Below are 14,739 nucleotides of genomic sequence, written 5' to 3'. Positions count from 1 at the left end.
CAAGTACTGGGCACATGGACATAAATAATCACTTATCTGGCCCCTTAGCCCAGGCATGCCAGGAACTGCTTATCTGCACAGCTTGCTGGAGGCCTAAACAGTTGATGAATGTTAATTAAGTAATTATGAATATTTAACAGTGCATGATTGTAACTTACCATATCACAAGAGATGGCTTGATTGTACTTGGTGCAGGCCCAGTAGTTAGTGTGGTTAAACAAAGCGTGGATGTAAAGGTATGGCAGTGCTAGGGAAGAAGACAATGAGAGCACCTGGCCTGTGGTGGATTCAATGAAAGTAGGTGTAGTGACCCCCCGACCTGGTGGCAACACCACTACCCAGAAGTGAAGGTGCGCTTCTGTGTAGTCTCCCGAACTGTTGACCCGCGCTTCCTGCAAGACACATGAGCATTCCACCAGTCATTTTCAGTTGTCACCTCACAGAATATGGGCATGGAGATCTGCTAGTCTGTTACTTCACCTCAAACCCTCACTGTGTAGCAATGAGAGGTCAACTGATATAGTGTTTTTTGTGTGTGTGTGTGACAAACCAATGGGTTTATAACATTGGGCTCATTTGTTTTTTTTATTGTTTCTTTTTCAATACACTTGGTTCTAGTTATTTTGATTTATGTTCAGTCTCTATTCGATTTGATTTTAATTACCCTATCTGCATTTTTTTGTATGCATCGTACTCTTGGTTTCATTTGTTTTAGATTTCCTGATGATGGAGAAAGTATCTCCGAAACTGTCACTACCCAAGAAATCATGATGTTTTACCAAGTGCTGGTTTTACGATTCATTATATGTCTCCATTTCCCAAGGGATATATCTGTTGCAACTACAAATCAAAATATCGTATATCAGGTTCATTATAACATGGGCTTCAATGGGATATGTTCCTGGCCAGTCGGACACCCAAATATATCACCGATAAAAACAAAATCCTAGAATACTACTAGCACTACAATAATATAAAACAACACTCACCACATCATTAAAAACAAGTCAAGTCATCATCACATATCCCCCTTGAGGCTGAGGGGACTCTTTTTAAAGTGGAGTGGAGACATCAACCTGAGTCCTACACAGACTTTAGGGAGTTGTAACTGGAGTTGTAGCCTGTCCTGGCCTTGAAGATGATGAGCAAAATGCTTGCCAGACATTTTCAGAGTTACACTGCTCACTCCAGTCATAAAAACACGATAACAATAATGGAGAGTCAATTCTCTTAAGAAAAACGTAAGAAATGTTGCAATGGAGGTGTGGTAGGGAATTATTGGGTCTCTTGGTCTGAAAATGTCTCGAATAAAGATGAAAGCTAAGTAGCAAATATATTGATGGCTAGCAAAAAAGTTTATAAACTTTTATTCACAACATTTGCTCTATTTGTGTTACAAAATGGATTTGGTACCATTACATATATGGAGATGTGTTCCTCATGATGTGGTCTCATATTACTGACTTATTGATGCTATGTCAGGTCACCCATTGTCGGGTTGGGGAATCAGAGCGAAAGCACTTTACAGTCACTTAAAGTACAATGTGAACTTAAGTGATGTCCTCTCGCTGTTAGGTAAAAAAAAAACATCGAAGATGACTGATAAACATTGAGCTCCATTTCTTACACACATGTAACCAAGAAGAAACAATGCCTGGACTGTAGTTCACAAGATGACCACGAGGCAGTGTTTGGGTAGATGATACCTCAGTTGACAGATGAAGTGAGTGATGTGTTCCATATGCTGCTTGGCAGGATGACAAATATCATTAATGCGAGTTTGTTAACATCACGAACAGGGAAGTGGTCATAATATATCAGCATCACTAGTGCAAATTACAGTAGATTGGGATACTGTATCATAAATAGCAAAATAGTGGGCATTCTCTTACCAGGGTTTGTATGTCCTCTATGTCGCCTTCCTGCTGTTGCTGCTGCTGCTGAAGCTGGGCAGCACGTCGGCGCCGTGCTCGCTCTTCCATGATGAGAGCATAATGACTCCTCAAGTCGGGTGGGGACCTTACACTATACTTGGAGGACGTCACCTCTTCCTGTTCTCCACCCTCCTGCCACAAGTTTATGTGATTTAGAAATCTATTTAACTTCATACATGCGTAGAAGGTATAATTTAATGTATGAAAGAAGATATGCACAGAACAGCATATATATACAGTAATATCTCCGTTACCTGGAATCACTCTTAACCGGAAGTCTTTGATACCCGGAATTGGAACTTTTTTAGAATTATCCAGAAAATTACGGGTTTGGAACGATTTTCTAAGGAGCACATTCAATGGAAAATTTTGAGAAAATTGTCCTGGTACCCAGAAAATTCCAGGGATGGGATATTTTTATTTTCGGTTTTGGGAGATGAAAATTGGGTCTATTTTCCATAAATTTCGCAAAAAAATTTCCGGTAACTGGAAAATTCCGGGGATGGGGGATTTTTTCTGGGTTTGTGAGATGAAATAATGCGTCATTCTGGAAAATGCCCTAAATTATGTACTGTACAACTAACCGTTTCAGCAGAAATTTAATTTTATATGTGGATAACAGTTCATTCTTGTACAGTATATGTGTCAACCAGTATAGCTAAACCATAAGTGTATTCATACATAATCAACTTGCCTCCTGCTGATGCTCGAGGTACGGGCAGGGTAGGTGAGAAGTATCTCGGGCGACAAGTGTGGGTTGTGCTGATCCCTGGACAACGGGGCATGGTACCCTGCACCCAGCAACACAGATGCTACCACCAGCGCGCACTCTGCCCCGCTACCCTCCTGGGCTTTCACTACCACTGCTGGTGAACGTACCCTGGTTGGCTGACACATAAACTCTCGTCATCAAAGACCATACCTTGCATGGCTGACAGATCAACTGTTAGTAAACTCACCAATAATTGATATTTATTGACAATGAAAATTCAACCTGCACATAAATCAGTGGGTTGGTATTAGCCTGAAAATTTTGGGATCTGCCATTGTTGACCTTTGTAAAACTTGGACAAAAAATTAGCTAAGAAATTGATGAAAGTTTCACTCCTCGTTACTGTTGTGAACTGCATTAACACTGATTTAGGTTAGGTTAGTGATGACTTAAGTAACACTGGGGCTCAACATTGACTCACACTCGTTAGAACATTAATGATAGGTCAAACAAGGTCATTAACACATCTTTCCAAAATGCAGTTTTGCCAAATATAAGACCACAAAGAATAATTGAAATATTGTTGTTACAGTGATGAAGTTGAAGACATTTACCGTATCCTCTTTGCCTGTGGTCAGTTCACCAACTAGTCAGCCTGGTATTCTAAGGCACTTTCACAAACAAACACACAAACTAAAATAAACAATACAGTAATTATAATAATTCTAACAAATTAAAACAAAAAGTTATATCAGTTGTACTGTACTGTACTGTATTTATTTCTGGTCAGAGGAATGCTGACCATTTATGAATTAAAACTTCTCAGGAAAGTCAAGCACATTAACCCTCCCCCCAATGCTGTTTACAGTATCATGAGTAAGTCAGAACCCCATAGGGAAATCAATACTTTTACTACCAATAATTCCAGCTTATGCCCAGATGAGTCCCTGGTGTACTGTACATACAGAAGGGAACTTACTCTTGCATCTTTAACTTGCCTACAACTAATGTTTCTGTATTTTGGAGATGAAGAATGTGTTGGTGGCACAGCTGCAGAAAAGTGTTCCTACACCCCCTGTGGTAACCCTTGTCTCCAAACTGCACCGTCTCAGAAGTAGAATCACTATTTATGAATGAATGGGTATTGGTTATGTAACGACAGACGTGATCGTTGGATAGGTTTGTTATAGGTCATATAGGCTGGCCTTTTGGAGACATGGGTTACCACAAGGTGTGTAGGAACACATTTCCACAACTGTACAGTGGTAATGCAAGTATCTCTCATTACAGTCCTGTACATTACTATGTTCAAGTCCTGGCCCAAGACATTTGTGAGAAGAGTGTTATCCAGTGAGATCCTACCACACGTCACAGGCTCCTCCAGGAACTCCTGCACCAACACTGGGCAATAAAGTTCATAACAAAAATAACAAAGAACAGACCAACCACTCAAATGACCAGTAAATACACACTACAGGTGCATGATATACACACACAATACACACACTACAGATTGCATGATATACACACACAATACACACTACAGGTGCGCAGTATACACACAATACACACTACAGGTACATGATATACACACAATACACACTACAGGTGCATGATATACACACAATACACACTACAGGTGCATGATATACACACAATACACACTACAGGTGCATGATATACACACAATACACACTACAGGTGCATGATATACACACAATACACACTACAGGTGCATGATATACACACAATACACACTACAGGTACATGATATACACACAATACACACTACAGGTGCATGATATACTCACAATACACACTACAGGTGCATGATATACACACAATACACACTACAGGTGCATGATATACACACAATACACACTACAGGTGCATGATATACACACAATACACACTACAGGTGCATGATATGCTGGGTGATATACACACAATACACTACAGGTGCATGATATACACACAATACACTACAGGTGCATGATATACACACAATACACACTACAGGTGCATGATATACACACAATATACACACACTACAGGTGCATGATATACACAATACACACTACAGGTGCATGATATACACACAATACACACTACAGGTGCATGATATACACACAATACACACTACAGATTGCATGATATACACACAATACACTACAGGTGCATGATATACACACACAATACACACTACAGGTGCATGATATACACACAATACACACTACAGGTGCATGATATACACACAATACACACTACAGGTGCATGATATACACACAATACACACTGGGTGCATGATATACACACAATACACACACTACAGGTGCATGATATACACACAATACACACTACAGGTGCATGATATACACACACAATACACACTACAGGTGCATGATATACACACAATACACACTACAGGTGCATTATACACACACAATACACACTACAGGTGCATGATATACACACAATGCTGAGTGCATGATATACACACAATACACTACAGGTGCATGATATACACACAATACACACAGGTGCATGATATACACACAATACACACTACAGGTGCATGATATACACACAATACACACCACAGGTGCATGATATACACACAATACACACTGGGTGCATGATATACACACAATACACACTACAGGTGCATGATATACACACAATACACACTGAAGGTGCATGATATACACACAATACACACTACAGGTACATGATATACACACAATACACACTACAGGTGCATGATATACACACAATACACACTACAGGTGCATGATATACACACAATACACACTACAGGTACATGATATACACACAATACACACTACAGGTGCATGATATACACACAATACACACTACAGGTACATGATATACACACAATACACACTGAAGGTGCATGATATACACACAATACACACTACAGGTGCATGATATACACACAATACACACTGAAGGTGCATGATATACACACAATACACACTACAGGTACATGATATACACACAATACACACTACAGGTGCATGATATACACACAATACACACTAGGTGCATGATATACACACAATACACACTGGGTGCATGATATACACACAATACACACTACAGGTGCATGATATACACACAATACACACTACAGGTGCATGATATACACACAATACACACTACAGGTGCATGATATACACACAATACACACTACAGGTGCATGATATACACAAATACACTACAGGTGCATGATATACACACAATACACACTACAGGTGCATGATATACACACAATACACACTACAGGTGCATGATATACACACAATACACACTACAGGTACATGATATACACACAATATACACTACAGGTGCATGATATACACACAATACACACTACAGGTGCATGATATACACACAATATACACTACAGGTGCATGATATACACACAATACACACTACAGGTACATGATATACACACAATACACACTGAAGGTGCATGATATACACACAATACACACTGCAGGTGCATGATATACACACAATACACACTACAGGTGCATGATATACACACAATACACACTACAGGTGCATGATATACACACAATACACACTACAGGTACATGATATACACACAATACACACTACAGGTGCATGATATACACACAATACACACTACAGGTACATGATATACACACAATACACACTGAAGGTGCATGATATACACACAATACACACTGAAGGTGCATGATATACACACAATACACACTACAGGTACATGATATACACACAATACACACTACAGGTGCATGATATACACACAATACACACTACAGGTGCATGATATACACACAATACACACTACAGGTACATGATATACACACAATACACACTACAGGTGCATGATATACACACAATACACACTACAGGTACATGATATACACACAATACACACTGAAGGTGCATGATATACACACAATACACACTACAGGTGCATGATATACACACAATACACTGAAGGTGCATGATATACACACAATACACACTACAGGTACATGATATACACACAATACACACTACAGGTGCATGATATACACACAATACACACTACAGGTGCATGATATACACACAATACACACTACAGGTACATGATATACACACAATACACACTACAGGTGCATGATATACACACAATACACACTGAAGGTGCATGATATACACACAATACACACTGAAGGTGCATGATATACACACAATACACACTACAGGTACATGATGTACACACAATACACACTACAGGTGCATGATATACACACAATACACACTACAGGTGCATGATATACACACAATACACACTACAGGTGCATGATATACACACAATACACACTACAGGTACATGATATACACACAATACACACTAGTGCATGATATACACACAATACACACTACAGGTGCATGATATACACACAATACACACTACAGGTACATGATATACACACAATACACACTACAGGTGCATGATATACACACAATACACACTACAGGTACATGATATACACACAATACACACTGAAGGTGCATGATATACACACAATACACACTACAGGTGCATGATATACACACAATACACACTACAGGTGCATGATATACACACAATACACACTACAGGTGCATGATATACACACAATACACACTGAAGGTGCATGATGTACAAAATGAAGGTTACAATTTACAGTGAACAAGACAGGTTATGAAGGTAAATTGAGACAGATTATAGAGGTTATAGTGTCGGATGTGTGTGTGTGTGTGTGTGTGTGTGTGTGTGTGTGTGTGTGTGTGTGTGTGTGTGAGGCAGTTCACTAGTATGAGGGATGGTTAATGTGAAGCTTATTTCTGTAGTATGAGGGAATAAAGATTGCAGGGTGTGTGGTTGGGCCAAGGCTACAGTATACAGGACTGTCCTGCAGCTAACTCAAAAAGGCAATACAGAATACAGGGCCATTCTGTATTGACGAATCCATGACAAAACCCCAACGGACAAAACCCCAACAGTTTTCTACCGACCGACAAAGCGACGTATAGAAGCACATAACCTAACCTTACATAAAAGTGTTTTATTTTATATATGAGACTGGGGTTTTGTACGTACACCGTATTGACATTTCAGGATGGTCCTGTAAACAGCCTTTTTGAGTTCTAATTATAGTCACTTCCATATGGTTGAGCATATATACAGTACAGGTACTGTACTTTAGGGGGCAGTGAAATTTTGCTCAAAGCTGCACTCTTCAGGCATTGTTCCTTATACATATCTAAGACTCCATGCCAAATTTGAAGCTGATATGTCGAGGTTTAGTCTGCCGCATTTTCTACTGAAATTTTTAAATTTACCTACAGTACTAGCCAAACAGCCGCTGTGGCGGTGCAATGTTCTGTTCAGTGTTTATCAACTTTTTTTTCATATCTCTTATTTCATTTAACTTGTCTTGTTGCAGATGAGTATGGTGCTATGTCTATATTGATTATCAGCCTTTTCTCATTTCATTTCTCAATGTTGTGTTACTGTACTGCAATGTAGGGGAGATGGCTAGTTTAGATAATTTGACGTCACTCTATTTTGATGGTAAGAAGACCGCCACTCGTGTGATGATAAAGAATGAGAAGACCGAGAAATGGAGTTCGAGGATGATGGTGAAAGATCATTATGTCATCATGGTTGAGCCTGGCAATGAATATCTCACACATGTGACTCCCAAGACTGGACACGGAAAGCAGATTGCCAAAACTATTCACGAGTTTCTGGTGGAGAAAAATCTAACCCAGCAGCCCATTGTGTGTGTTGGTTGTGATGGAACCAATGTAAATGTAGGATCAGAAAATGGAGTCATTCATCATCTTGAAATGTTACTTGGTCACCCGCTCCATTATTTCATATGTCAGCTTCACGGAAATGAGCTGCCTTTCCGCGCAGTTTTTTATCACTATGATGGTAAACCAAGTGGTCCTGAGCATTGGCGTGGTCCCATTGGAAAGCAGATCAAGGAGTCTTTGTCTGAGCTTCCAGTTGTCGCCTTCCAGCCAGTCAGTTTCCCTGATTTCCCTGTGTTTAATGATGAAGTGGAGAAAGATCTGTCCTGGGATCAGAAATACCTGTATAGGATTTGTAAAGGAGTTATCACAGGTGTTGTTGAAGATGACTTGGCTGCTATTGAGCCAGGTCCTCCCTGTGTGTCAAGGTGGAACACCTTATGGAGTAGAATCCTCAGGCTGTATGTAGCAACATCAAGACCCAGCCATGAGTTGAAAAGAATTGTCATTACAATAATAAAGTTCAGTGCTCCAATGTGGTTTTACATCAAGATACACCCTTACGTAACACACGGCTCAAGGAACGTATTCCAGTCCCTGCTATATATGAAACACCTGAATAGTGAGGAGGAGACGATAGTGAAGAAGGCTGTCCAGAGAAATGCATACTTCGCCCACACAGATCAACTTCTTCTTGGTATGTGTGCAGATGAGGACATGACTGTTAGAGAAAAAGCTGTCTCAATGATAAGAAAAATTAGAGAGGAGAATCAGCAAAAGGAAGAATGCACTGGCAGATCTGAAGAGGAGGAGGAAGATTCTGATGCTGCTGTTGACGAGAATTTGTTAAACTATACTGATGAGGAGGGTAAAGATGGAGATGGGAATGAGGATGTGCCTCCTGTAGTCAACATGAGAAAGGTGGTGACTCCGAAACTAAAGTGGCAAGCAAAAAACTATCATTCCATGATTAACTGGAGGAATGAACTCAAGACTGAGCCTCCTTACATTGCTTCTCTGTCAAATCTACAGGTTAATGACATTCTTGAGACACCATTAGTGGTGCCCAAGTGGCCAAACAGCACTCAGGCGGTCGAGAGAGGCATAAAAGTGATGACTGAAGCTTGCACTGAAGTGACGGGATACGAATCGAGAGATGGATATATTAGGCAAAGATTATTGTCTAGGAAAATGATGCCAAGGTTCCGCACAAAAAAGAATTTCAATATGAACTTGTAATGATTTTCTATACGGTGTACCTGTAAAATAACATGTGAATTAAATCGATGTCACCCATGTAAAATTTATCATTATCCTGGAAAACATTAAATGACACCTAATTTTTGGTATACACTAAAAGTTGACAAAAAGTCGTTCGCGATGCGGCAGGGTAAGTATGCATGAAATGGCATGAAATTTTGCACAGGTGTTTGTTACAGTCATACAAACGATGCCTGAAAAGTGCAGCCTGCAACTCAAATAAAAGTGTTTTTTCCCTGCCCCCTACTGTACTTGTATGAATGACTGTATGATATGTAAGACAGTACCCCAGTATTGGGGTAATATTTAATAGTTGCCAACATCTACAATACTACTTACATATATTTAGTCTTATTATGGGGATGGAGAGGAACAATTATTTACCCCACCCACATTGGTTGTTCAAAGAGAAAATGTGGGGTAAAATACTAAAAAGAACACCTCAGCTTTCAACTTGTAAAAATCCTGAAACTATAAAAAAAATTACCTTATCAGTATTTATGTTTTTACTGTTTAGTATGTCATGGTGTTGTTTTCGGTGTTCAGAAGAGGAGGGACCCATAAACTTGAAAGTGATTCTTAACCTTTTTATAGGTTAGGTAAGGTTTTCAAAGGTTTGTTTGGTGTTCTTTTTAGTATTTTACCTAAATATTTCCCGCTACTTCAAAGCCCTGCCCACTGTAGTTGGGCTAAATACAGTATTGTACAGTATACAGTATAGTAGTTGCCATATAAAAATGAAAACTACTCAAAAACTATAAATTTCTAACAAAAATGCCGTATGTATTAGAACAAATTATTTTTATTTTTTCCCCTCTATAAGACTCAATATGTAAGTACTGTATGTGTTGGCAACACCAGTACTAAATATTAACCTGGTGGGGGGAGGGAGGGGGTGGTGTGTTGGACTTACCAGGGAGGGCAGAGGCTGGGGTGGTGTGTTGGACTTACCAGGGAGGGCGGAGGCTGGGGTGGTGTGTTGGACTTACCAGGGAGGGCAGAGGCTGGGGTGGTGTGTTGGACTTACCAGGGAGGGCGGAGGCTGGGGTGGTGTGTAGGTGATCATGTCTGACAGGACGCGGGCAGCATCTTGCATGAGAAGCAGCTGAGGATGAGGCACCCGGCTGGGCACCACCAGGCTCACCACACTTACCTGAAACATACACACAGTATTATAATATATAGTGCATCATGTCATCCCAGAAATGAACGAAAGTGACCCTATTAAAAATTCCTACCTTTCTATCATCACTAGTTAATTGTCATATTTGATTCTGAAGTGATAGCAAAATACAGTTGTGTAGTGTAGTGTAGTGTGTGTGTGTGTCTGTGGTAACTTCATGTACAGGTAGTTCAATTTGAAAGTACATTACACAGGTAGGTTAATATTAACGAGATAACCGTCGCATCGTAATTTGTTTTGATGGATCATTTTATACTATGTTTTCTTTGCTGAGTTTGAATGCGATTTTCAATTCTTGGGAAAATGCTCTGTTTGGTAAATAATTAGGCCCCTAGGCTCGCACCGGCAACAATACTTTGTCTTTCGCAGTTATAAATCAGTAAGGCGGCCCAATCCACACTCGATTTTATCCTCCACTCGGTGTTTGTTGACGAGCTCCTCGGTTTGAGCAGCTTCTCACGTCTACACAAAACGTAAAATTATACCATATCATTGTAAGTTTTTTCTGTTTAATATGCTCGGGGGCAGCTAGGAAGTTAGGTAATGTTAGGTAGGTTTCTTTGGCTGCTTGTGTTTCTTATCAACTAAGGTTAGGTTAGGTTAGGTTAGGTTAGGTTTAATTTATAAATAACCCAATTTCAACACATTTTCCCAAACTATGACAGCGTCTGTTGCAAAACACAGTGAAATTGTGGCGTTTTTAAAATTCACTTTCTATGAAAATCGTCGATGGGTTTATCGTCAATAATTACCCACAGGTCTATCTACTGTACATCATCAACATGTGTAGTAATTTGTTTATTATATGTATCATTGCATTTGTTGTACTGTATGGCTTATAACTTAAAATACAGCTGCTTGGCCCATGCAGGGGTGGATCTATGGGGTCCGGACCCTCATTTTCATCAGAAAATTCCAATATTTTTCTTCAATGCAGTATTGTACTCAGGCGTTTTTGTATAGTTAAGTAATTTCTATTGACCTCAGAATACCTCCTAATACAAATTGCACATGGCTTGAAAATGCCCATGATATTGGTCAGATCTAAAACAATTTTCGAGGGGTTATAGACCCCCCCCCCCCTTCCCAATACTTGGGTGGACTCGCTGTGCTAGCCATGTTCCCCCACCCACAAAATCTTGGACCACTCCCCCCCCCGACTTTTTGATGTTTCTGGATCCTCCCCTGAATTATTGCAGATTCTTTTAATGACTGAAAATACAAAATTACACTAAAATGAGAGGGAAAATCTACCATGATGGAATACTTCAAAACTGTATTACTAATGACAATGAGTTATACTGAAGAAGGAAAGAAACAGTGATCTAACCATCCTGCCGTCTTCATTCTCTGGAGTGAGAAGTAGCAGAGGACCTCGCGCGTACAAGGAGTTATATCGTCGTCTGTAGCTTGCGATATAATCTAAAAACTCATCTTCTGCTACTTTGCTAGCTTTGTATCTAGCAGCTCCTTCACTTTCACACATTGAAGTAGTTTAGACTTACTGTACAAGTACATGCACAGTACAAATTACAGAAATTCACGAATGTCCGCTCGACTCGCTCGCCCGTTTCTATGACAACGACGCTACAACTCGTGGGCAACAACAGACCTATTACTCTTGTGTTTATCCTCTTCACAGGCTCGTTAGCCGCTTAGGCGGTCGGTCTGGTTTCTGTTACGAACTTACACAAGTACTGGGCTTGTACTAGTACATCAAAAGAAAAAAATATATATATTTTTGTGTAATATATGGTAATTTTATTAAACACGATTTTATAATATTCATAAAGAAATTTGTACCTAAACTTTTCTAGACGCTGGTGATAATTCACTTTAAAATAATCCACAACCATTAGTCCCCCTGTGGGTGAGATTAAACTTATGTGATTATACTCACAGATGATCTTCTGGAAGAGGCTCACGCCTGTGACTCCAGCTCAATAGCCTCTTCTCTACTCAGACGGTGGCTGTGTGTGGCGGATAATTGTGCCCTAAAATTATATACTTGTTCTTGATTTTTCCAGTATTTATCTAATTTTGCTTCAAACTTTTCCACCGTCTCCACATTCACTACCCATTCCAGTTGTTGACAACCCTACTCGGGAACAAATGTCTTCGAGATTTAGATTGAGATTTTTTCCCGATACTGAAAATTATTCCGTACGGTAATTGTGTCCTCGGATCGGAGAATGCCAGCAATAATTCTAAATTGCCCACTTGAGAAATATAAAGTAACGTGTTATCTCTCTAGCTCAAGTACAGGGATCTATAGTTTTTGTAGGTGTGGATCAAATTAGCCCCTAAATGATGCAAATTTTATATAAAAAAATATTGATATAATTTGGTATAATAACTTAGAATATCGGGGGCGGGTCCAGGAATATCAAAAGGGGAGGTCCAAGAAATTGTGCAAGCATAGATAGCCTACCCAGCTGGGAGGGTTTTAGGGAAGCCCCCCTCACCAGAATTTTTTGGGGGAAATCTGACCAATATTATGTGCATTTTGAAACCATGTGCACTTGATATTATGTGATATTCTGAGGTCAAAAGTAATTACATTTTGCTCTACAAAAACGACTGAGTAAACGACTGCATTTAAGAAAAAGTATTGCAACTTTCTGATGAAAAGGGGGTTGAGGTCCCTGTAGTGGACGTCTCCCATACAACTGCGTATCGCATTCCAATGTGCCGCCTCCCCTAGCAACCAAGCGAGAGCTGTCCCCAGATGTTACATATCTTAGCAACGGAACTAGTCACCGGCTACTTCTCGGGTTTTCCCACCATGACTCATAGCGGCTGCTGCGGGGTATATAAGCTATGTCTCTCCATTGAGATTCAGTCTGACCAATCTTCTTGAACAAGCAACACCTCCTCCTCTGCCGCTGCCTGGCGACCCTCGCCTCTCCTCCGCCTGCCTGGCCGTCCTCGCTCCCGCCAGCGAGCATGTCCTTCTCTGAGCTTCCTCACCAACCAACTCTCATTCTGCCCATTTTCCTGAACAAGCAACATCTCCTCCAGCAAGCTCCACGCTGTTAACATTTCATTCAACCAGGAGGCCAGCAACAGGCAACATCTTCTCTCACGAAGCTCCTGCACATCTACCTCCTTCAACAAGCAACTCACCGCACGTCTCTACCAAGCAGTCCCTCACCACACAGCACCTCCAGCACCAGACTGTCTTCATATAACTTATATATTATATAAGAAAACCACATTAGAGTTTCCATCCATCCTGAGTGCTAGACAACATTAATATCTCGATACCCCTACAATGGTGACTCCCGGAGATTAGCACTCACACAGGATGGAGGAGACACTGATCACGCTCCCAGTCTTCAAGCAGACACCGGCTCCTCTTCCTGCCTCACGCACCACATTCTGACGACCCCAGCACACCCGTCCTGCCTCAGACGCCGACCCCGGCCCAGCAGTACCTGCCGTGAGGGAAGCACACAACATCCATCGCCTCCACACCCCCTCTTTTCTCCCTCAGGTACTCCCTGCTTATGTCCTGCACCCTGCTGCTGTCGTGGACCCAGCTGCTGTCATGAGCCCTAACCCGCTTCTGCTGACCCAGCCCTTGCCCCTGATCCAGGCCCACACACACCCCAGCAGGCGCATCTGACGACCCTGTACCTGTCGTGAGGGAAGCACAACATCCATCGCCTCCACACACCCTTTTTCTCCCTTCTCCCACAGATAGTGTGTATCTAGACAGTTGTATTTCAGCGATCGGCTCATCACGCCATCGCCGTTGTCTCACATGAGGCATGCACCGCCCGGTCTTCCTCACATGTGCTAAGCAACTCTACAATCAACAAGTCTCCTACACCGCCTGGAGG

General features: G+C 40.9%; 1 protein-coding gene across 1 annotated transcript; it reads right to left on the bottom strand.

Annotated features, from left to right (window-relative positions):
- Positions 1-158: 158 nt before the first annotated feature.
- Positions 159-12,457, bottom strand: LOC121870454 (dynein regulatory complex subunit 7-like). The gene is made up of 5 exons (XM_042372279.1): positions 12,225-12,457; positions 10,739-10,864; positions 2,629-2,822; positions 1,893-2,066; positions 159-392 (listed from the first exon to the last, which is right to left on the bottom strand). The coding sequence occupies exons 1-4, from the start codon at positions 12,378-12,380 to the stop codon at positions 2,042-2,044; spliced, it is 501 nt and encodes a 166-aa protein (XP_042228213.1). The 5' UTR covers positions 12,381-12,457; the 3' UTR covers positions 159-392; positions 1,893-2,041.
- Positions 12,458-14,739: the final 2,282 nt, after the last annotated feature.

Source organism: Homarus americanus, unplaced genomic scaffold, assembly GCF_018991925.1.
Source record: "Homarus americanus isolate GMGI-L3 unplaced genomic scaffold, GMGI_Hamer_2.0 scaffold22963, whole genome shotgun sequence".
Taxonomy (NCBI): domain Eukaryota; kingdom Metazoa; phylum Arthropoda; class Malacostraca; order Decapoda; family Nephropidae; genus Homarus; species Homarus americanus.
The sequence above is the reverse complement of the archived record's forward strand: the minus strand, read 5'-3'. Positions and strand labels throughout refer to the sequence as shown.

Bases quoted from the DNA above. Each gene is read 5' to 3' on its own strand.
- LOC121870454 (XM_042372279.1), bottom strand. From the start codon at position 12,380: ATGTGTGAAAGTGAAGGAGCTGCTAGATACAAAGCTAGCAAAGTAGCA. The intron at 10,865-12,224 runs GTTAGATCACTG...TGTATGTTTCAG, and splicing joins AGAATGAAGACGGCAGGATG to GTAAGTGTGGTGAGCCTGGT. The intron at 2,067-2,628 runs GCAAGTTGATTA...AACTTGTGGCAG, and splicing joins ACCTCGAGCATCAGCAGGAG to GAGGGTGGAGAACAGGAAGA.